This window comes from Trachypithecus francoisi, unplaced genomic scaffold (assembly GCF_009764315.1).
Source record: "Trachypithecus francoisi isolate TF-2019V2 unplaced genomic scaffold, Tfra_2.0 Lachesis_group16, whole genome shotgun sequence".
Taxonomy (NCBI): Eukaryota; Metazoa; Chordata; class Mammalia; order Primates; family Cercopithecidae; genus Trachypithecus; species Trachypithecus francoisi.
The window spans coordinates 98,472,437-98,496,898 of record NW_022681461.1 but is presented as its reverse complement, the minus strand read 5'-3'; the positions used below and the strand labels follow the sequence as shown (position 1 = coordinate 98,496,898).

The 24,462-nt window shown below is 56.5% G+C and overlaps 1 protein-coding gene across 2 annotated transcripts in view; it reads right to left on the bottom strand.

Annotated features, from left to right (window-relative positions):
• Window positions 1-11,175, bottom strand: part of VAV2 (vav guanine nucleotide exchange factor 2) — a 232,918-nt gene extending 221,743 nt beyond the window's left edge. The window contains exon 1 of one of the 2 annotated variants that reach the window (XM_033238640.1): window positions 10,414-11,175. In XM_033238640.1, coding sequence (XP_033094531.1) covers window positions 10,414-10,617 — 204 coding nt within the window. In that variant the 5' untranslated portion in view covers window positions 10,618-11,175. The remainder of the gene's footprint in view (window positions 1-10,413) is intronic. The other variant, XM_033238639.1, reaches the window with a different exon arrangement.
• Between the last annotated feature and the right edge of the window lie 13,287 nt (window positions 11,176-24,462).

The window sequence follows — 24,462 nt, the reverse complement described above, 5'->3', positions numbered from 1 at the left end:
CCCCCAACCCTGACACCACAGAGGCTGATCACCACCCAGCTGCCCCGCCAGCCGTGGGGCACAGCCACCTCTCTGGAACCTTCTATCACGCATCTCCCAGGGTCTCAGACTCATCATTGCTGCAGGGAAACACCATCCCCTGCAAGGCGGAGGGAAGGACACCAAGCAGGTGGCCCGGTGCCAGCCAGGTCGAGCTCTGCAGTGAGCGGCGGCCGTTGCCTTATGTCTCCAATCGTCAGAGCTGCTGGCATGCAGCGTCCTCTGTCCCAACTGCTGCTGGAACATGGATTTCATAAACTGCAACACCCCTTCCAGCAATGATCCAGGATGAAGCAGTGTGCTGGCACCTCCAGCCTGTGGCCACCCAGAGCCTGTCTCCAACCACCTGTCTCCAAACCTTAGCTACCAAAATCTACTTTTCAGAGCATCTCAAGTACCACCTCCTCCAGGAAGCTTTCCACCATCACCCTGCCCCAGGAATCTAAATACCGCATTTGCTGAGGAGTGGCACAGCCTGCTGTTGACCCTGCCAACAGCAAAGCCTGCACGTGCCCCACCTTCTACCCAGTCCAACCCAGGAGGCCCTGGGGAGAAGCAAGAGATGGGGTGAGGCCCCTTCTTCAGCGTCCCACGTCGCCGGCAGGTTCTTCCTCACCCATGGTCCTCATGTGACAATTAACAGCTCCCTTCCCCATCTCAGACTTAGGTGTTGCAGGACCATCTGGCTCACCTGATTCTGCTTGCCCCAGAATGCCTCCTTCTGCAGACAGGCACTAGTGACCACAACCACACCCCACTACACCAGTGCGGTGTCCAGGTGCACCCAGCAGCACACCCAGGGCTTCAGCTTCCACTTGGCAGCCAGAGGGGAGGGGAGGGGAGGAGAGGTGGGTGGTAAGGCAGCAGCCCCAGGAGGAGAGCCGCTCCCTCAGGCTGCCCGCTGCCCCCAGCTCTGATGCTGAGGGAGGGCAGGCAGCGGGCAAGGGCCGGTGCCCTTCACTGGGAGTGAGGCACCAGGTTCGGGGTGAGGGTGCCATGTCCTGAGGCTCAATGGGGCCTACCATGGGGTAGAAACTATGCTGGGTGCCAGGCACACACTTTTTGCATCAAATCTTTCCAAGAGTCTGCAAGGTGGCCAAAGTCATCCCATTTCAGACAACGAGGCTGAGCTCGAGGGACACGGCCACCGTTAAGATGCTAAGTGTGGCCGAGCAGGCCAGTGCGGTCCCCACTGCCGCCCCTGCGGGCCACTCTTCATGTCTCCAAGCATTTCCAGTGATCTCTTTCTGGCAGTGTCATTCCAGACATGAGGAGCCCGGCCTCCATCAGGAAAATGGGGCTGAGAGCTAAGTCCCCTCTAGATTGCCCAAGGGTGGGGGTTGCGGTCATGGAGGCGCTCAGTCCGCTTCCTGGCACAACGAGGGCCTGGGAGAAAGCTCTGCTCTTACTGATCACTTCCTGTTTGACCAGCCCCTGCCAAAAGCTTTAGATACAAATGGAACAGTAAACATGACAAACAGTGCGACCTGGAAGGGGAAAGTCCGGGAGACAAAGAGCCCTTGCCAGGGGGCCCGAGCGGGCCTGGGGGCAGGAAAGGTTTTCCAGGACAGGCCTCTAAGCAGACGGCAGCAGTGAGTCAGGCAAGAGGGTTCCCCTTCAGGGAACTGCAGTGGAAAGGCCCTGAACTGGGAGGCACAGGAAGGCAGTCACTGTGCCTGAAACTGGGGCACGGAAGGCCAGGGAGACTCGGTGGGGGTGACACCAGGCAGGGGGGTGCCTCCAGGGTAGCAGCGCCAAACCATGCATGGCTGCAGCACACGTGGCCGCAGACCAGGCTGGTGGGGCAGGAGGCCTAAAGAGGGGCACATGGGACTGGGCGCAGCAGACTCTAGCTAGCGGGGCAGGAGGCTGCAAGAGGGACACCTGGGATAGGGCGCAGCAGACCAGGCTGGCAGGGCAGGAGACGGCAAGAGGGGACCTAGGACAGGGCGTGGCAGATTCTGGCTGCTGCCTGGTTTTAGAGGGCCCGCCGCCTGATTTCATAGGGCCCACTGCCTGGTTTTGTACATCCTGCAAGCCAAGGAAGGTTTTTATGTTTTTGTTGTTTGTTGTTGTTTTTGTTTTTGTTTTTGAGACGGAGTCTTGCTCTGTCCCCCAGGCTGGAATGCAGTGGCGCTATCTCTGCTCACTGCAAGCTCCGCCTCCCGGGTTCATGCCATTCTCCTGCCTCAGCCTCCTGAGTAGCTGGGACTACAGGCGCCCGCCACCACACCCGGCTAATTTTTTGTATTTTTTTTAGTAGAGACGGGGTTTCACCGTATTAGCCAGGATGGTCTCGATCTCCTGATCTCGTGATTCGCCCGCCTCGGCCTCCCGAAGTGCTGGGATTACAGGCTTGAGCCACCGCGCCGGGCCAAGGTTTTTATGTTTTTAAATGGTTGAGCAGGTTGGTGGGGGAAGCATAAGAATAATATTTCATGATATGTGAAAATGATATACATTTCAAATTTCATTCTACAAAAACAAATTTCATGGGAGCATCGTCACACTCCTCCGTTTGCAGACCACCCAGGGCTGCTGTCGTGCTGCAAGAGCAGACCTGCACAGTCGTGACAGAGACCGTCTGGCTCACAAAACCTAAAATATTTACCAACCAGCCCTGCACTGAAACATCTGCCGCCGCCTGCTCTAGGAGAGAGACAGCAATGGCTGGGAAGGGACACTGGGAGAGACCTCTGCCTGCTTTAGGAGAGAGACGGCAGCGGCCAGGCTGGGACACCGGGAGAGAAGAAGGTGACTTCAGGGGCAGTCAGGAGGGAGGCCTGCTGGAGCCTCAGCTGGGGGCTCGGGTCTGGGCATCTGCGTAAAGCCAGGGTCTTCCACACTGGCCCCACCAGATTGCCAACGCCGTCCCTGTCCTGGGAATCCCACCTCTCAAACTGGGAAGCCACAGCCCACAGACATGGCCTGGACACAGGGACGAACATGTGTCCTCACAAGTCACCTTGAAAGAGGCCACCACACTGCCCACCACCCAGGCCAGAACCCAGTGTACTTCCAGGAAGACCAGAAAGATTTCCTCCAGGGAGGAGACATCCTCATGACCTGGGCCTCAGAGCAAGAAAAGGCTCAACAGAGGCACGTGGGTGGGGCGGATGCTTACCCACGCCAGACCCCCAACAAGGTCCTGCCTCCAGAAGTCCACCGCCCTGACGCCAGGGCCCGACTAATCTCCAAGGCCCAAACCGCAGGCAGATGCAGGTCACTCTCACGGCGGCCTCCACAACTCACATCCAGCATTCCTCCCGGTCTCATCCTGCCCTACACCAAAGCCAGGGTTTTTGCAATCGCAACACTCGGCAGAAATCTCTTATCTTCGCCAATGCCAGGTTATACCCTCCTTGCGGCCTGGGGTCCTTCCTGCTGACCCCAGGCCTGAGCCTGGATCCTGCTCAACATAGCCTTCAAGTCCCACTCCCGGTGAATCCCTGTCACTAACAGTCAGGGCTCCCACTCCACCTCACCCCATGCTCCCGGGCTCCTGCCCAGCGGGAATGCCAGTGCTCGCAAGATGAAAGTTTCTCACCCTCACTTTCATTACTGTCCCTCCAAGGAGCCTTTTCAGATATTTTTCCTAATCTCCCTCCCTGCATGAAATTTTAATGCTGCAGATGCACTATTTCTGTGGGGTTTCTGTTTTGTTTTTTCTTTTGAGACGGAGTCTCGCTCTGTCACCCAGGCTGGAGTGCAATGGCGTGATCTCGGTTCACTGCAACGTCCACCTCCCGGTTCAAGCGATTCTCCTGCCTCAGCCTCCCAAGTAGCTGGAACTACAGGTGACTGCCACCATGCCCGGCTAATTTTTGCATTTTTAGTAGAGACAGGGGTTTCACCACATTGGCCAGGCTGGTCTCAAACTCCTGATCTCAAATGATCTGCCTGTCTCAGCCTCCCAAAGTGCTGGGACTGCAGGAATGAGCCACCATGCCCAGCCCTGATCTTGCCTTCTTTTTTTTTTTTTTTGAGATGGAGTCTTGCTCTGTTGCCCAGGCTGGAGTGCAGTGGTGCGATCTCAGCTCACTGCAAGCTCCGCCTCCCGGGTTCCCGCCATTTTCCTACCTCAGCCTCCCGAGTAGCTGGGACTACAGGCGCCCACCACCGCGCCCGGCTAATTTTTTTTTTGTATTTTTAGTAGAGACGGGGTTTCACCGTGGTCTCGATCTCCTGACCTCGTGATCCACCCGCCTCGGCCTCCCAAAGTGCTGGGATTACAAGCGTGAGCCACCGCGCACCGCCTATCTTGCCTTCTAAATACCCCTCTCCACTACCAAGGAGCCAGAGCTCCTTGAACAAACAGCTGGTTCCTAAGCTGGGACGATGGAAACGCAAAGTGAGCCTGGAACATCTTGTGCCAGGAAGTCAGGCATGGTATTCACATGTCCTCTGCACTCGAAGAATGATGACGACGAATCAAAAGACACAGGGAAGCAAAAGCCGGTGTAACACGGTTCTCACTGGCCAAACCTGAGACTGTGTGAGCATCAGTATAATGATGGTAACAGGTTATATGCATGGAATAAAACAGGAAACCATAACCCAAACTGCAGACATGGCAGGCAGGGACAGAATGAGGGAGGGAGAGAGGAAAAAGAAAAGCAGAGATGGATGAGAAGAAAAAGAAGAAAAGAGTGAGAGAGATGAGCAGAGAAGGATGAGAGGAAGGAAAGGAGGGAGAAAAGAAGCAGCAAATAGCAAGATATTTATATTGACTCAAAGTATCTTCTTTAAGTATGTGTTAAGGGCAAAGGGAAGCAAAGTAACTTTACAGTGAAATCAAGCAATCTCCACCTTAACAGAGTAATTAAATATAACATCACCTGCAATGGGGCACATCCAAGCCCGGTGCCAGCTGCTAGGAGGAAGCAGGAAGGATGCAGCACGGAGGCTGAGCTAGGCCCCTACAGGTGCGTGGCCTGATCCTGCTGATGGGGGAACATCCTGTAACCAAAGGAGGCTGTAACCTTCCAAAGAGTCAAGGTCATGAACATCAAAGAAAGGCTGAGGAGTGGGCCCAGGTTGACAGAGAGGGACACAGCCACCGGCAGCCCAGGGTCCTCAGGCAGCTCTATGCCGTGAAGAGCATTTGCTGGGACAACTGTGGAGAAGCGGACGGGTCACGGATTGCTGCTGTTGGCTGGATGGAGACAGTGGTGCTGTGGTTACAGAGGAGCATGACCTTGTTTGTAGGAAAAGCACTGATGCATTTGGGGTGCAGGGCATCGAGCCCCATACTTCCCCTCAAATGGTTCAAGAAAAAGTTACCTGTGCTGTACTTGTAACTTTCCTACGACTGAGATATTTTCGAATTTTTTTAGAAAATACAATCTACCCCCTAAAAAAGAAAAGACGTCCTTGTCTTCCTCACAGCCAGCATCCCCTCCTCTGCTCCCGGCAGCCCAGTGCCCCAGCTACACCAGCCAAGCTCCTTCTGCTGGCACCGGGGGCCCTTCGGGCATTTCTCTGTCGCTTTTCAGTTACCAAGCTCCTCATCAACATCCACTGGGGTCCTCGTGTGACGAGAAGCCTCATGAGAGTGGGGACAGCCCCGGCCTGTTCTCCTCCCTCCCCTCACAGGCACAAAGCCCGCGTGGCATGCGGTAGGGTTTTATTATTACTTATTTATTATTTAATTATATATTATTTATGTATTTATTTATTTATTATTCCTCAAACGAAGGCACAAGGTTCTGAGGGACCCAGAGAGGAGCGAGCCCAGCCATGGCCCTGCCTTGGAGGGGCTCAGACCTGGAAGGGAGGGAGCCACACAAAGGTGCTCCAGACACAGTCGGTCTCTCGTTAGGATCATCCTTCACACTCTCCAGCTGTCCAGCTGCTGAGTTTTGCAGAACGAGCAGCAAGGGTACTGTGTAATGACAAAAAGCGGAGAGGAGGAGGCCAGAGGGACACCTGGAACAGTGAAGGAGTGAGATGGAGGTTCGAAGCGCGTGCAGGACAGGGTGGGGAGAGGGTGAAACCCAAGGAGGCTGCGAAGGGGAGGGAGCCCCGATACCAGCTCCTACAGGAAGAACCGGGCTAGAAGGAGAGAAGGTCTTCCAGCAAGCGCACAGCTTATGATGGCACACATCAAAAAGGCCCTGGAGGGGGGTGCCAAAAACATCGCCAGGCTGGTGTGTCTGGGAAGAGGCAGGGAGCACAGGGAGTTGAGGTGGAGGTTGGGGACAGACTCTGGCAGGCCTGGGGCCAAGCCTTTGCGTGGTGTTCCAGCAATGGCTGCCTGATCTGTTTTACTGGAAAGAGGCCACCAGGGCGATGTGCGCAAGTCAGAGACTGGGTGGGTGGTGCCCTAAGGGTGCAATCTGGAGATGCTGGCACAGGCAACCTCGGGACCTCCCAACCGAAGCTGCTCCAGACATACCCAGTCTCTTGTTAGGGTCAGCAGATTGTGGCCATACCCAATTAGCTTAATTAAACCCATGGGGCTTCCAGGCACTTTGGATAAAAAATAAAATAAAATAAAGTAGATCCCGCCAGCTTCAGAAGAAATGACCAGGTGGGCCACTGGGATCCCTGTGACCACCTCCTAGCACCCGGTTCTGTGCACAGCAGGTGCTGCATAAATGCACATTGCTATGATGATCCATTAGGGCAAATAACCCAGCCTAGATTAAACTCAAAGTGGGAGGGGTGCTCCAAGTCCTCTGAAAATAGGATGTCACCATGAGAAGCCAGGGGAAATTCTGGAAGGAGGGAACATCACAGAGGCCTCCGGGCTAGACGGCCCCATATGCCATGACTGGCAGGGAGGTGGGAGACTCCCCAGCATGTGCCCTTGAGGGGCCCTGCAACTCACTAGCCAGGGATCACAGGCACCCACCCCCCATCCCAGCCACCCCTTGAAAACAGACACACACCATGACAACCCAAGAACGAGGCCAGGGACATCCCTCAGAAAGTCCGCACGACAGCAAGCCAGCTTAGGAAAGTCTGCAGTCATCATTTATTTAAACAGTCTTGGGAGGGAGACTGCAATCCCTATGTTGGTTTTGCCACTTACTGATCTGGGCAGGAGTGGTGGCATGGTGAGGAGTCACTCAAGCTCTCCGAACCTTGACAGCCTCACCCATTAAACACAGGCGGCAGCCCCCACCTAAGGTTGTGCTTAGGCCACAGCAGGGCAGGTAAGAAAGGGCAGCTGTGATTTTTCTATGACCCAACCACCAAGGGTGGAGATGACCTCTTCCCCCTCCCAGCCCCACCCCTTAAGAAATATGAGTTTCAGCCAGGCGCCGGGGCTCACGTCTGTAATCCCAGCACTTTGGGAGGCCGAGGTGAGCAGATCACGAGGTCAGGAGTTCGAGACAAGCCTGGCCAACACAGTGAAACCCCATCTCTACTAAAAATACAAAAAATAGCTGGGCATGGGTGGGGCACCGTGGCTCACGCCTGTAATCCCAACACTTTGGGAGGCCAGGGCGGGCGGATCACGAGATCAGGAGTTCGAGATCTGTCTGGCCAACACAGGGAAACATCGTCTCTACTAAAAATACAAAAAATAGCTGGGTGTGGGCCGGGCACCGTGGCTCACGTCTGTAATCCCAACACTTTGGGAGGCCGAGGCAGGTGGATCACGAGGTCAGGAGTTTGAGACCAGCCTGGCCAACATGGTGAAACCCCATCTCTACTAAAAATACAGGCTGGGTGCAGTGGCTCATGCCTGTAATCCCAACACTTTGGGAAGCTGATGCAGGTAGATCACCTGAGGTCGGAAGTTCGAGACCAGCCTGACCAACATAGAGAAACCTCATCTCTACCAAAAGTACAAAATTAGCTGAGTGAGGTGGCACATGCCTGTAATCCCAGCTACTCAGGAGGCTGACACAGGCGAATCACTTGAACCCGGGAGGCAGAGGTTGTGGTGAGCCGACATCGCGCCACTGCACTCCAGCCTCAGCGACAGAGCAAGACTTCATCTCCAAAAAGACAAAAAAAAAGAAAAGTGAGTTTCCCAGATAATAAACACCAGCCATACAGAGAAATGAAGTCCCTCTCCCAGCTCCTGTGTGCAGCCAGATGCAGTAAAGGGGTTTCTCCACGTGTGAACGTACAGATAGGGCTGTCATAGCCAACGTGAGGGTTAAGGGACCACCTGCAGCCATCCCTGTGCAGGCAACAGTCGTACAAAGGTGGCCCACCCTCCATGGGACAGAGGAGTGGAGGGCAAGGTCAGCCTCAGCTACACAGGGCCATCCATACATGCCAGTGTCCAGGTGATGGTCATTTCATGGGCACTGTGCTAAGGGTGTGCCTTCTGTGCCTGCCCTTAGCAAATCCTCACAGCATGGCTAAGAGGGGGCTGCTGTGACTGTTCTCATGACACAGATGGGGAAACTGAGGCTCTGGAGGTCGTTGCCTACCTGGGAGGGGACAGTGCCAGCATTCAATCAGAGCAGAGAGCCACACAGACACACACCCATCTGGTCCTCCTACCGCCCAGGCCCCTACACACCCTCCACCCACCCAGCAGCAGGGCCCTTATGACACCCCTCCACCAGTCAGGCAGCAGGGCCGGTAGACACCCCTCCACCGGCTCAGCAGCAGGACCCCCAGACACCCCTCCACTGGCCCAGCAGCAGGGCTCAAGGGGCCTGTGTCAGGGTTCATATTGCTGCCTGGCCAATGGCTCCAGAGACCCCAGGAAGTCTCTGGCTTGAACCTCCAGTGCAAAGGCTGAGCCAAGCCACCTGCCACAGCCAGGGCCCCCTCTTCTTCCCATCTTCCCAAACCACAGCTGGGGAGGGGCAGCCCAGAGACCCAGCGAGTCCACGACGCAAGGCTGGGTTCCTCCCAAGCCTCCTCTGTGCTGACCCAGCTGCCCTGCCTCTGCCCTGAGCCCCAGCCTGCAAGCAGCCGGAAATCCTGCTCCAGCAAGTCAGCCTGGGCAGCCCCTGGAACTCACATCAAAGGCAGCCGCCTTGGTTCCAGGCCCAGCCCTGCTCCCCCACAGCTACCCTTCTCCTCAGTTTCTCCAGCCATAAAATGGAGTCCAGACTTCCCAGTCCCGGTGGGGCTCTGAGAACAGATCTGGGGAAGCCCTCTGCAGCAGTGACCGCCACCTGCACCTGACCACTGACACCCTGCGGGAAGAAGGGCTGGCTCCCAGGGAGGCTCCTGAGGGCTCCTACTAAGTCGGTCCAGGCGGTGCTGGGTAATCATTACCCAGTGGGAAGGCGGCCCCTTCCCCTCAGGGCTTGCCTTTGTCAGCAACCCCCCCCCCCCCCCACCCAGCAGAGAAGGGCCCGGTCTCCTAGGAAACGCAGTCACCACCAAAGTGCAGAGGCCTCGGCAGCCCAGCCTGGACTCGCTAGTGACTCACTCTCCCTCCTTCCCAGGAACCACGTCCTAAGTCCCACTGGTGAATGGTCCCTCTCCACATGGAGCTGCCACTGCGCGCCGTGAGGGGCTGCTGAGCTGGCTGGAAGGTGGCGCCTCGTCGGTGCTGGTTGGACCGAGCTAGCACCCCCTCTGCCTCCCCCGACCTCTTCTAAGCTGCTCCCAGTAAGGATTCCGCGACCCCCGGAGAAGAGGATGGAAGCCTCGATTCTGCTCAAGTCTTAGCCAAGTTCCCTTTAAGAGGCCAAGAAAAGCAGCTCCGTTCGGCGGGGCAGGCATTTTCCTGCCTGGCCCTGCGGCCGCACGCGTGTCTCCGCAGCGACAAAGGCCACACTCAGCGCCCGAAGGAGGGGTGGGGGTGTTAGGAAAGAGATGGGGGCCAGGACCGGCGCCAAGTAGCCCTGGGGATCCTCGAGGCGGCTCGACCCGGGCCCGGGTCCTGGAAGAGGCGGAGGCCGGAGAGGGGGCGGTGCCCGGGGCGAACCCAGCTCCCTCCGGCCCCGAGGGCTCCCGCCCCGCGCCCCTCCCGGGCCCTCCAGCCGCGCCCCGGGCCGGCACAGCGACCGCGCCCGCTCTTCCACCGGCGTCCGGCCAGGAGGCGCGAGGCCCGAGGATACGACCCACGACGCTTACACCCGGCTCGGCAGGCTCCCTGGGCACTGAGGGGCCACTCGCAGGGCCCCGCAGAGCAAGCGCAGCGCGGCAGCCTCCCCCATCCCAGGCGGCGCAGACCGCGGAACCGCCGCACCGGAGCAGTGCCCGGGGGCGGGGAGAACTGCGGCGCGACCCAGGCTGGAGGGACTTTGGCCAACTTCGCGCCTCCTGAGGTCGCGGCTCGGAGGGCCGGGGCGCGCCCTCCTGTCGCCCGCCCGCGTCCCAGAGCACGGCCGCCACAGCCAGGGCGCCTGGGCCGCCGCCGCTGCGAGCCCCCGCGGTCCGTCTGCGCGTCGGGCAGCGCGAACGCCGGAGCCCTGGGGCCCTCCCGCCGCGCCGGGCGCTCACCTGGGACATCTGCGGCCGGAAGTTGATGTCCTTGAGGTCGATGGAGCCGGGGGAGAGGTTGTGCAGCAGCTGGCACAGGAGTACCCCGTCGCGCAGCGCCTGCGCCAGGTCGAAGACCACGGCCGAGGGCCACACCACCCGGTGGTTGGGCGGCAGGACCTTGCAGTCGATAAGCCAGCGGCCGCACTGCCGCCACTGCTCCATGGCGCCCGCGGGCCCGACCGGCTCAGGGTAGCGCTTGAGCCAAAGTGCAGCGGCCGCGGGGCATCCCGCCCGCGCGCGCGGGGCTCAGGACCGGGGCGGGGCTTCGCGCGGGCTGCCCCAGGTCCCCCGCTGCGCCGCCGCGCGTCCCCTCCTCTTCCTCCTCCTCCTCCTCCTCCTCGGGCTCCTCTCGGGCCGCCGCTCCCGCCCACGTGCGGCCGCCGGGCTGGCAACGGGCAGCGCGCCGGATCTCCCCGCTTCACACACGCAAGTGCCCGCGGGCCCCGGGCCGGACTCCACGCAGCCAGTCGCCGCAGCGCTCCCCGATCCGCGCCGCCGGGCGCCGCATTCTGCGCTCCGGGCGCCCAGCGGCCGCCGCCGCTCCTGCCCCGCCCGAGACAAAGGCCCGGTGGGGTCGCTCGCTCCGCGCGTCCCGGGCCTGGGCCGTCCGCGTCGCAGCCGCTTTGTTCGCCCCGCCCGCAGGACCCACGCCCCGCGCTGCGACTCGACGACTCCGCGGCTCAGCGGCTCCGGGGCGCTGGGGGCGCAGGGGGCTCAGGGGGCGCGGCCACGGCCGGGCGGGGCAGGGGCGGGGCCGGAGCACTCGTCTGGCACCTCCCGGCGTCCCAAGCACCGCCCCCGCCCCCGCCCCCCCACTTCCTGCCCCGCTACCGCCCGCGAAAGTTGCGGTGGGCGGGGGTTGAGGCGAAGGCCCAGGTCCAGGCGACTTTCTTCAAGGGCGCTCGGACTTTGGGGGGCCCTTCTCCATGGGGGAGTGACCTCACCCTTGGAGTGATGGCCGGGCGTCCCTCCTGGGTGTCTTTGGGTCTCCGTGGAGGTCAGGAGGTGGTCCCTGTCGCGCTGGGCGCCCTCGCATGGCCGTTCGGAAATGACAGACTCGGGAGGGGGCACCGGGCTGGGCCGAAGCTTCCTGAGCCCCCTCGGCCCATCAAGCCGCCCCAGCGGGATACCCGAGGCTGAGGCCGAAGGCGCACGGACCCAGGACTCCCAGAGCCCTCTTCCTGTCCTCCGCCCTGGCCGGGGCCCCACAGGAAGACCCCCGACGCTGCATAAAGGCCAGGATTCCCCAGCTTTTGGCCCAGAGTCCTGGCCACTCGCAGCTGCCCAGCGGGCAGTTCCTGGCGTCCAGGACGGAATGCGTGACATAAGTGAGCGCAGGAAGGTGCTCTCCGGCCCAGGGTCGCAGCCGGCCCCCATGCTGATCCGCCCTGATCTCCTTTCTGGGCCACACCCTGGGTGGTGGGGGCGCGTTCTGTCCAGCTGGCAACGTGTGGCGGTGGGAGGGGCTTCAAGGACAAACAGATTCTGCAATTGAAATTATATTGATCCTGGCTCAGCTGCCAGGAACCGCGGGTTTTCACTGCTGATTCACTGGGGGACCCCGGGCAAGTCCAAGCCTTTCTCTGAGACTAGCTCAGCCCCGGAGGCTGGGGTGCAGTTTCTGAGGGCTCCCACCCTGGACTCTGGTGGAATCCTGGGCCTGTACGAGCTGGGGCAGCACTGGGCAGCCCCCGGACCCCTTACCCCTTGGCTTCCCTGTGCAGGGGCCGGAACAGGGGGATGCTAGGAGGGAGCCCAGAGAGGGTCTCCTGGGCCCAGGGCCTCCGATGGAGTTTCTGTCCTGGAAATTGGCCTCTGCAGAGAGTCAGACTCGCCCCTTCCCCACTTGAAGTGGAAGCAAGGGGTCCCCGCTTAGGTTCTGGCCTGCAGCGGTAAACTCAGGCCAGGTGACAGGTGAGCCGGCGGCTCCCGTCTCTTGCCCTTCCCCGAGGAAGCAGCAGTGGGCACCTTTAGGGCAAGGGGGAGAGCCTTGCTCACCGGAGGAAGATGGGGCAGCAGGTTGGACCCATCAGCATCTCCCTGAGAAATCAAAAAGCCAGGAGTGAAACCTGAGCCGGCCCCTCCAGTCCCATCTGAGAGCCTGCGCCCATGCCTCCTCGTGCAAAACCTCGACCCCTCGGCTCTAGAGTGGGGAGACACCGCTCCCACCCGACTTGCTTGTGAAGAATGGACGGATAAATTATCCAGAGGCTTCCCATGGTGGTGGGACAGAAAGGGCTGAGAGAGGAAGAACTACCCACTCTCCCAACCCCTCGCCTGGAGCACGGGGCATTAATGCCCTAAATGTCTCTTTCCCCAGGTGGCTCCCTCAGCAAGAAGGGGGCCTCTGTCCTCACTGCCATTGGCCTGCCTGCTCTGGCCAACAGGACCAGCCAGGTCTGGGACCCAGGCAGCCACCCGCCAATAATGCCATGGGTACCTGCTGCCCCCTGGTGGTGCTGTCACCACCAGGCACCTGGCTGCACCCAGGAGGGGCTGCACAGAAAACCTGGGGTTGACCCTGGTGAAGACCCAAGTCAGGAGACACAGACCTCACCACAGTGGCCCTGAGCCACTCAGGCCTCCCTGGTTCCCAGGTCCTGATCTGCATAATGGGGACATTCACCGGCCCTGTGCACCTCCCAGAATCATTGGAGGCTCTGAGGGCAGGATGGATGTAAATCAATGAATAAAAGCTTGGTGGGGCTGGGTGCAGCAGCTCATGCCTGTAATCCCAGCACTTTGGGAGGCTCAGGCAGGCAGATGGCTTGAGTCCAGGAGTTCAAGACCAGCCTGGGCAACACAGTGGTGCCCTGTCTCAAAAATAAAATAGAAGGTAAAGAAAACAGGGCAGGAGCTCCCTTTGTAATCTTTAGTGTGGGTGTATGAGCAGGTTGATATTGTGTGGACTCAAGGCACATGCTGGGAAGACTAATAGAGGGGACACTGTTCTGGAAAATCCTACTACCATCCATGTCTGCTTGGACTCAGGGCTGTTCGCCAGGACTGCCTGCTGCACAACTCCAGGGGGCGAGAGTCCCATCACACCTTGGAGATGGGCTCCAGGGGAAGCTGCTTACACAGACTGCCAGTGAGCAGCTGCCAGTCCAGCCGAGTAGATGAAACCAGGGAGTGAGAAGTACCAGCACGAGCCACATACCCCAAGTATGGGGGAGGGTCACAGGTGGCGGAGGAGGGCACGAGGCAGGGCACCCCCAGGGAGGGGGCAGCAAAGCTTCCAGGAGAAACTGAGGTTTGAGTTGACAACCAGGGATTGATTGATCACGGTTGCAGTGACTAGGAGAGGGTGACATGGAGGATGGAGGGACAAGCACGGGAGAACTACGTCTGCCTGGAGTGGGGCTTGGGCAGGAGTTGATTTTCTTTTTTTCTTTTCCGAGATGGAGTCTCGCTCTGTCGCCTAGGCTGGAGTGCAGTGGCCGGATCTCGGCTCACTGCAAGTTCGGTCTGCCGGGTTTACACCATTCTCCTGCCTCAGCCTCCCGAGTAGCTGGGACTATAGGCGTCCACCACCTCACCCGGCTAGTTTTTTTGTATTTTTTAGTAGAGATGGTGTTTCACCGTGGTAGCCAGGATTGTCTCGATCTCCTGACCTCGTGATCCGCCCGTCTCGGCCTCCCAAAGTGCTGGGATTACAGGCTTGAGCCACCGCGCCCGGCCGCAGGAGTTGATTTTTAAACCACAAAGGAATTGAGCATCACCATGATCTCAGGCATTGAACAATAAACCGCAGTGTCCTCCTGAGCTCCTGTCTCATTGTCCCCAGCAGCTATGCGGGCAGCAAGTCCCAGCAGTTCACCTTCGTGCTCTGTCCAGCATCTGCCTCCTCCTGGTCTACCCCCACCAAGCCCCAGGCCCCCTCTCCTTGGACCCGCTTCCACCCTTCCACCTGTCCTCCACAGCCAGCAAGGACCCAGCCAGCCCTCAGTGACACCCTGTCTCTCTTCTGCACAGATGGGCACCCTCTGGGCTCCCACCTCACTGGAGGTAAATTCTAGCAAATCACTGTAACTGATTTTTTTTTTTTTTTTTGAGATGGAGTCTTGCTCAGTCGCCCAGGCTGGAGTGCAGTGGCGCCATCTTGGCTCACTGCAACCTCCGCCTCCCAGGCTCACGTCATTCTCCTGCCTCAGCCTCCCGAGTAGCTGGGACTACAGGTACCCGCCATCACACCTGGCTAATTTTTTTTTTTTTTTTTTTTTTGTATTTTAGTAGAGATGGGGTTTCACCATGTTAGCCAGGATGGGCTCGATCTCCTGACCTCGTGATCCAACCGCCTCGGCCTCCCAAAGTGCTGGGATTACAGGCGTGAGCCACCGTGCCCAGCCGTAACTGTGATTGTTAAATGCAATATATTCTTCCACGGAAGCCACAGATGCGTTAATCTGATCCAAAAGCAGCTTATAAAAGGCAATGTAATTGGAGGCTGGACATGGTGGCCCATGCCTGTAATCCCAGCACTTTGGGAGGCTGAGGTGGGCGGATTCCTTGAGTCCAGGAGCTCAAGACCAGCCTGGGCAACATGGTGAAACGCTGTCTCCACCAAAATGCAAAAATTAACCTGGCATGGTGGTGCACGCCTATAGTCCCAGCTACTTGGGAGGCTGAGGTGAGAGGATCACTTGAGCCCAGGAGGCAAAGGTTGCATTGAGTCGAGATCGTACCACTGCACTCCAGCGTGAGTGAGAGAGTGAGACCTCATCTCAAAAAAATTAAAAAAATAAAAATAAAAGGCAATATAATCTTATTTATTGACTTGTGGTATATTTTAACACTATCGCTATGTGAACTAACCTTACACTACATAAGATTGCACTTACATCGCACATTGTCACTTTCAAGTCGTTATATTTTAACAGCATTTATAGTTGCAGTAACCAATCCTGTGTCTTGAATCTGAGTGGCTGGCCTAGGTGATAGTCACCTCCTTTAAGCCACAAGCCACTCCATCACTTCTGGTCACTGTTATTGTGCTGAGTGGTCCAACATAAAAACCAGCTCGCCAAGCACATTGGTGAGCTGCCCAAGGTCACCCAGCAACACAGGAAAAAACCAAGTCCAAATGCCAGGCCTTATTGATGCCTGTGTGCACCCCCAAATAGATGCTGCTGCTTAAAAGGCTTTCCATGCCTAGAACTTTCTGCTGTCCCTTGATGCACTGATTTGGGTGGGGAGGTGACGAGGGAGGGAAAATGATCTGATGTCTAGAACACACGGCTACTGAGTCAGCAACAGAGCGCAGTGCTTGGAACCCACATGCACACACCCCCCACCGTGATACTGAAATAAGCCCTTAGTACAGGCAGGAGTAGCAACACTGAGGAACGGGAGCCAAAGGGTCCGAGACTGACTTAAAGGAGGGAAGGGCAGCTGGAAGTGTCTCCGCACATCCTGGAGGTCCTGGAATCCTGGTGACTCTTGGATCCTCGGGGTCCCAGAGAGGAGACCTTTGGAGGAAGGAGTGGGTAGACAGGTGGCCGCCCTTGTGTGGGCAGCGTGGCTGGGCTTCTCCTCTGGCTTCTCTGCCCAGACAGTCACTCACACCACGAGTGATGCTCCAGCTACCACGTCCTCCCTGTACCCAGGCCCTGAACCGGGACCACCCACACCCTAGGAGGCGAGGACTGTCATCGTACTGTGCTACCAATGAGGTCGGCTCACATAGCTTGAATGATTTGGCCAAGGTTATGCAACTGGCAGAATTCACATTCGAACTCAGGGCCACCTTCTCCCATGCCTACAGCTGAGAGGTTTGCTTTTGTTTTCTGCTGATAAATAATGATTTCAATGGCAGTGGCACAAGACAATCTGAGTCCACAACCGACCCAGCGCCCCCCTCCTGGGTTTCTGCAGAGCTGCCGTCATCAAATTGGTGTCCTCATTCACTGGGCAGCCCCAGGGTCTGGTTCCTGGACAGGAATACATGTGTTCCTTAGCGTGTTACATGCCACAGTGGAAGGGCTTGAGAGTTTACCTCTCACTCAAGACTGTTTCTTTCCATACCGGCCTCCCCAGAGAACTGCCATACAGCCAGACTGGGCACTTTCTCAGTCCAGTTTCCCCCAACAAAACACCAAACCTGCTGCAAGGTCTCAGTCCTTTTCATCAAAAGGTCCAAGACAGGCCGGGCGCGGTGGCTCAAGCCTGTCATCCCAGCACTTTGGGAGGCCGAGGCGGGCGGATCACGAGGTCAGGAGATCGAGACCATCCTGGCTAACACAGTGAAACCCCGTCTCTACTAAAAATACAAAAAATTAGCCGGGCGAGGTGGCAGGCGCCTGTAGTCCCAGCTACTCGGGAGGCTGAGGCAGGAGAATGGGGTGAACCTGGGAGGCGGAGCTTGCAGTGAGCTGAGATCCAGCCACTGCACTCCAGCCCGGGCGACAGAGCGAGACTCCATCTCAAAAAAAAAAAAAAAAAAAAAAAAGGTCCAAGACTCAGGGGACCCTTGTTCCACAGCCAGCATCCCAGGGATAGACTGAAGCTTCTTCAAAGGAGCTCTGCCCAAGGTTGGAGTCTGTCCATCACCCCTCCATCTGTCCCTCCATCCATCCCTCCCATATCTTGTTATCCACTCTTCCATTCATCCATCTCTCAACCCATCCTTCCATCCATGCCACATTCTTCCACTCATCCCTCCACCCATCTCTCCTTCCATCCATCCCTCCCACATTCTTCCACCCATTCCTCCATCCATCCCTCCCACATTCCTCCGCCCATCCCTCCATCCATCTCTCCCTCCATCCATCCTTCCATCCATCCCACATCCCTCCACCCATCCCTCCCTCCATCCATCCCACATCCCTCCACCCATCCCTCCCTCCATCCATTCCTCCATCCATCCATCCCTCCCTCCATCCACCTCTCCCTCCACCAATCCCTCCACCCATCCCTCCTACATCCTTCCATCCCTCCCCATCTATCCCTCAACCCATCCTTCCATCCATTCTTCCACCCATCCCTCCTTCCATCCATCCCTCTACTCATCCTTCCACCCATCCCTCCACCCTTCCACCAACTCATTCCTCCACTCTCCCTCCATCTATCCCTCCCTCCATCCATCCCTCCACCCATCCTTCCATTAATTCTTCCACCCATCCCTCCTATATCCCTCTATCCTTCTCCCATCCCTCAACCCATCCCTCCATCCATTACTCTCCCATCCGTCCCTCAACCCACCCCTCCATTCATCCCTCCCTCCATCTATCCCTCCACCCATTCTTCCGCCCATCCATTCCTCCAGCCATCCCTCCATCCATTCACCCATCCATCTCTCTATTCATCCCTCCATCCATTAAATTCATCCCTCCACCCCTCCCCCACCCATCCCTCCATTCATCCCTGTGTTCATGCCTCTGTGTGTCCCTCTCACATCCCTCCACCCATCCTTCCATCCTCCATATAGAGAATACTGACTGAGCACTGGCCTTGTTCATGAGGAAGGGCAAGTGAATGTTTTGACTCTTCCCAAGACGACAGGATAAAGGAATTATTCTCATGTCCAAACCACATGAATGCACACATTGTGCAAATTCCATTTGTAGCTACATCATGCAAATTCAGCTGTCACAATTTCCTGGGAAATTATAGGTGTAGAAAAAGACCATCTGGCCCACCATCGAGTGAGAGTATGCCTGACTGAATTATTGGGTGGGGGCTTTTAGATTTTGTTTGAAAGGGCAAAATACAGATTTTTTTTACTTCTTGTTCAACTTTCAAATTTAAGTCAAATACCATAATCCATTGAATGTACCCTAAACTGAAATCTCTGAAATCTTACTGCCAAATGGCCATTGTTTGGACACCTTCTAGTGACTATTTAGGAGACCAGGGGAAGTTTACGGTGAGCACTGCCTTGAGTCTTTGAGCTCATGAGTTCAGGGTCACCTAATCAAGGCTTTAAGGAAGGGTAGAACAGCCTTCCCTCCGTGAACGTGAACGGACTTCATGCACGTGTAGGCTGGAGGCTGGGCAGCGTGTTGGGTGGACTTGGGATCTCTGCAGGAGCCCTCTCATCACAGCCCAGCAGGCCAACCCAATGCTAGAGAGGGAGGTGAGGCCCAGTCCAGCTAGGAGGATGATCCAAGCCCCACATGACCGGCTGTCAGTTATGGGCATGGGTTATGAGTTATGTGATGCAAGGGGGAGGCTGGGGAGCCTCCCGAATGTGTTCCTTGGCAGGCTCGGCCTGCCGAACTCTGGAAGCTTTGACTCTTATTGAAAGGGAGGCAGCACACCCTGGTGTTAGGAAGACACGGCCAAGGGACACCAGGCTCTGAGCCTGCCCATGCCCTTAATGGAGTTCAATGCCACCCTGTCCTGGGCCCCTCCAGCTGTCCTCTAGCCACAGCACCTCCTGAGGGGCAGTAAGGACACTGCCAAGGAGACATGGCCACCCCTACCCTGCTAGACAGCACCCCTGCCAGACCACAGTTCATGTAATCCAACTCTGGGACATTTCTGCCACCCCCAAAAGAGACCCTGTATCCCTTAGCTGCCCTCCTCAACCCTGCCCACCCTCAGCCATGGCAACCACTAAGCTGCTTCCTGTCTCTTTGGATGTGCCTGTTCGGGACAATTCATCTCAATGAAATCAGCCAACGTGTGGCCTTTTGTGCCTGGCTTCTTGCCTCCAGCACGATGCCAACTTCCATTCACCATGAACGTGCACCAGGAAGGACTTCATTCCTTTTCATGGCTGACAAATAACTCATTGTAAGTAGAATCAACTTTGGTAATACACTGTACTTGATCCAGTATATTTGAAATATTATCATTTCAATACGTAATCAATGTAGAAATTTATTAGAGAGACATTTGACATTCTTTTTTCTCACCAAGTTTCAAAATCCAGCATGTGGTTTGCTCTGATAGCATATTTCAGTTTGAACCCTAAATTTTCATCAGATGCATTTGATATGTATTTAGGTTTCACAGAATTCACAGCTGAAAAAGTAGATTTGCATACCCGAATTGTTTCAGATAAACTTAGAACTTTGCCAAAAATGGAATCGAGTATCAATTTTTATTTTTTATTTTTATTTTTATTTTTATTTTATTTTATTTTTTTTTGAGACGGAGTCTCGCTCTGTCGCCCAGGCTGGAGTGCAGTGGCCGGATCTCAGCTCACTGCAAGCTCCGCCTCCCGGGTTTACGCCATTCTCCTGCCTCAGCCTCCCGAGTAGCTGGGACTACAGGCGCCAGCCACCTCGCCTGGCTAGCTTTTTGTATTTTTTAGTAGAGACGGGGTTTCACCGTGTTAGCCAGGATGGTCTCGAACTCCTGACCTCGTGATCCGCCCGTCTCGGCCTCCCAAAGTGCTGGGATTACAGGCTTGAGCCACCGCGCCCGGCGAGTATCAATTTTTAAATTAATTAAAATTATAGGCCGGGCATAGTGGCTCATGCCTGTAATCTCAAAACTTTGGGAGGCTGAGGCAGGAGGATTGCTTGAGGCTAGGAGTTTGAGCCCAGCAGGGGCAACACAGTGAGACCCCATTTCTACAATTTTTTTGTTTTAAATTAGCCAAGTATGGTGGCACACACCTGTGGTCCCAGCTACTCAGGAGGCTGAGGGGGGAGGATCGCTTGAGCCCAGGTGGTCGAGGCTGCAGCGAGCAATGTTTGCACCACTGCACTTTCACCTGGGAGACAGAGCAAGACTCTGTCTCAAAAAACAAAAAACAAATTAGATAAAGGGTTCAGTTCCTCAGTCAGACAAGCCTCATTGTAAGAGCTCAGAAGCCACACATGCCTGGTGGCTACGGATGTCTTGAACTTGGGCTTGGGTCTGCCTGCCTGAAGCCTGGTTCTGCCCACAGCAGCATGACCTTCTGTCTCCTCTCCCATGAGCGGCCATATTGAGATCTGCCCCACCCGTGGCCATGGGGCTTCTGGGAGAGCGGGGATGTAAACAGTTCTGCACTGAGGCTGACCCCCATATCAATACAAGAACGCAAGGATCTCTACTAAAGAGACTCTTCTCCATCAGCTCAGACCTGGGCCAGCTTTGCCTGTCTCTGGGAGACTCAACAAAAGCAGGCCTTGGAGGCTGCTCAGATGTACACACATACATGTGCACGTGCATGTGTGTATGCTGAGAACAGGGGAGAGAGTGTGGGTGATACTTCCCCAAGGATTGGCCAAGACTTTCTGGGCTCTTTTCTCCATCTGACCCCCATCCCCACCTGCAGGAAGAATGACCCCTTTAAATCTGATCATGTCCCCTGCTGCTCAAAGCCCACCTTTGTGTCTACATAAAACCTTGCACACCTGTATTTATAGTGGTATTGTTCAAAACAGCCAAAATGCTTAAACAACCCAAAAGTCCAACAAAACAAAACATGGGGCCGGGTGCAGTGGCTCACGCCTGTAATCCCAGCACTGTGGGAGGCTGAAGCAGGTGGATCACTTGAGGTCAGGAGCTCGAGACCAGCCTGGCCAACATGGTGAAACGCCATCTCTACTAAAAATACAGACACACACACAAACAAAACAATAATCATTAGCCAGGCGTGGTGGCAGTCACCTGTAATCCTAGCTACTTGGGAGGCTGAGGCAGGAGAATTGCTTGAACCTGGGAGGCAGAGGTTGCAGTAAGCCGAGTTCGCACCACTGTACTCCAGCCTGGCAACAAGAGTGAAAAGAAAACAAACAAACAAAAAAACACAGATAAACATATGGTGGAATGTTACTCAGCCTTAAAAACGAATGAAGTTTTCTGATCCATGCTACAACATGGATGCAGCTCGAAATTTTATGTTCAGTGAAAGAAGCCAGGCACAAAGGCTACACGTTGTATGATTCCATTTCTATGAAATGCCCAGAACAGGCAAATCCAGAGAGACAGAACGTAGATTGTGAGGTGCCAGGGGGTGGGAGGGGCTGCCAGGAGGTAGGGAGGGGGAGTAACTGCTCATGGGTACAAGTGTTTGGGGAGTGATGAAAATGTTATAAAATTGATGGTGGCGATGGCTGCACAACTCTGTGAATATACTAAGAACCGCTGAATTGTACACTGAATTGTGGGTGGATTGTACAGTATGCGAATTATATTTCAATAAAGCTGTTTGTTATATTTCAAAACAAAACAACAATCTTGGGCCCCCCTGCCCTCTGAGCACATCCAGCCTCCTGGTCATGATTCTCCAGGCCCTCTGCACCCCTCACAGCCCTTTCAGTCTCATTTATGCCACTCTCTAGACCCACCCCAAATCCTACACTTCTCATGCTCTTGAAATTCTCTCCACACCCAGCTGTGTCTGGCTTTGCCCAGCAGTGGGCCCACGGGAGGTTGGTCCCCCAGGAAATGTATGTGTCTCCTAAAACCCAGTTCAGCCATCTTTTCCCTCAGGGACCATATCCTGGCCTCCCCAGTGCTCTCTGTACCTTGCTTAGAGGTCCTGCAGTGTCTACCTGGGTGTGGGTGGTCTCCTGTGGGCTTAGCCTGTGGGTTTACCTCCTTTGTGTCTTCCCAGCACCCAGAACAGGGTCTAGCATGTCTCTGGGCAACAGAGGCTGCCACCGTGGCCTCTTGCCTCCTGGGAGGTCTCAGAGGTCCCGGAGGGTGCTGTGTTGTTTCTGAGCACAACTGGTGGGAGTTAGACACCTGAATGAGTTCATTCTCCCATCCATCCATGCATCCACCAACCCATCCATCTACCCATCCATCCATCCCTCTACCCATCTACCCATCCATCATTCCATCCTCCCACCCATCCATCCACCCAGCCCTCCATCTATCCATCCACCCCCTACCCATCCACTCATCCATCCATCCATCATCCATCCATTCATCCACCCATTTATCCACCCATCTACCCATCCACCCATGTGTCTATCCATCTACCCATCCATCCATCCACCATCCATCTGTACATCCATCCATCCATCCATCCATCCATCCATCTGTACATTTATCCATCCATCCACCCTGTGCAAGGCCTGGGGAGATGCAGAGTCAGTCTAGGATTGTCACAGTGTCAGGAGGGAGGTGTCAGATGTGTCTGAGAAACAGAGGCTGCCGCCCTGGCCTCTTGTCTGCTAGGGAGGTCCCAGGGGTCCTAGAGGGTGCTGTGTTGTTTCTGAGCAGAGTTAGACACCTGCAGATGCCCTGAGCCCCCTCCCATCCCACTGCACACCGGAGCTTCATGTTGATGCTGTGTGGCAACTGTGCTGAACCTGGCAGAGGTCCCCAAGGCAAGTGTTCTTCCAGGGTCACCAGGCTCAGCCTGGCTCCAAAGGAGTGAGTTTTGCTGCTGGGGCCATGGTGAATTTCTTGGCTCCATCCTGTGGGAGAATTTGAAGGTCCAATTGCAGCTTCTGTGAGGCCCAGGAGTGGGCTCAGGCTGGAGATGTTGATCTCAGACTCCAGTGGTGGCTGTGGCACATCCAGGATGGGAGGGGCCAGTAGGGATGGCCTCCTGAGACTGAAACCCCTTGAGAAGAACCCCAAGGTCTGGCCTCCCCAGCCTTTCACACATGCTCCGGGCTGACTGTAGGAGAGCTGGGGGCTTCCCCAAGTGGGGGCTCCACCCAGTCACTCTGAGGTCCTGGGCAGGCCAGTCAAACCTCTGGCCTCTGGGTGAAATGGGCACAGCAGGTACCCAGGGCCCCGAGATAGCTGCATGCCCAGCGCTGAGGACAGCTGACCCAACCCCGGCTCAGGGCCCATACAGTCCCCTCCAGGGTCCTAGCTTGGAGCTCCATGCTCACCTGCCATGATGCTAGGAAGCCCCTCCCATAGCCATCTCCACTCCCTGAATGGTCCAAGCTCCCACGGGCTTACTCAGCAGAGGGTGGACCCACTTCTCTCAAACACCAGTGGGGCCACCCAGGGTCTCAGTGCCCCTGCCACAAAGAGGGTGGGCAATGGGGAGGTGGATGTTCAGCCCCTGCAGGTCATCTGCAGCCTGGACAGCTTCCCTCTGTGTCTGTCACCAGGAACCTTTGGCCCAGAGTGCGACCCAGCTGGCCTGGCTCCTCCCAGGCCCGGCTGCCTCAGACGTGAGCTTGGAGATGGCCACTCTGAGACCCCTGCTCACACCCTCGCCACTGCCACCTGGACATGGGGCCGTCCCACGGTGACAGGCACATGCACCAAGACAGGCATGTCCTCCTGCGGAACATTTAACTTGAGTCGCACCAGGCACCGCGTTATTATTTCTCCTCCCCTAGCCCACGGTTTCCCTTCTCTGTCCCCGCAGGGCCAAAATGCAGGTCATGGTTCTCATGATCTGTCCGCCTCGGCATCCCGGAGCATCATGAACCCCACCAGCTCTGCACCCAGGTGCTGATCACTGATGCTGTTATTGTGCTTGTGACAGGCCTTTGTCAATGGCCGCCATCCCCACGCCCAGCTGTGTCCCCAGACCTCCTGCTACCGTGACCCGAGAGGGTCAAGCAGTGCTGCCAGCCGTGCCCCAGGAGGCACCTGCTGGCTTCCTAGCCCCACCGCCTCTTCTCCAGTTGGAATGGACCCTGCTATGCCCCAAGAGCCAGTGGCGTCCTGCCCCCTCCCCTCTCCTCCCCTCCCACCACTTGGTGCCTGGAGGAGCCCAAGGACGCTGACCCCTGCATACTATTATGGGCTGGATCACCTTAAGGAACCCCATTGCTGAGGGCAAGTGGGCACTGAGAGTCCCTAGCACAAGGGAGCAATCATTAAAACCTTCCTCAGTGGTGAATTGGGATGAGATGCCTGTGGAAGGGAACATACTGGCGGGTGCAATGCCTCAGACTTTCGAGCAGTGGGGGTTCATCCTTAGACGGGTAGCCGTGGATGGCTGTTGCAGGGAGCCCTGAATGCACTAAGGAAAGTCAGCGAGCAGCTGAGGGCCATTAATCAGCCTTTCCAGGGAGGCAGGAAAGCCAGAGGACCTCTTTGGCAGCTTCTCTAAAGAGGCTTTCAGCTCTGGTGGCTGCCAGGGAGAAAAAGCTGAGATCCAGCCCAGCCCCAGCTGAGGAGTTCCGGGGAAGAGCGGATGCA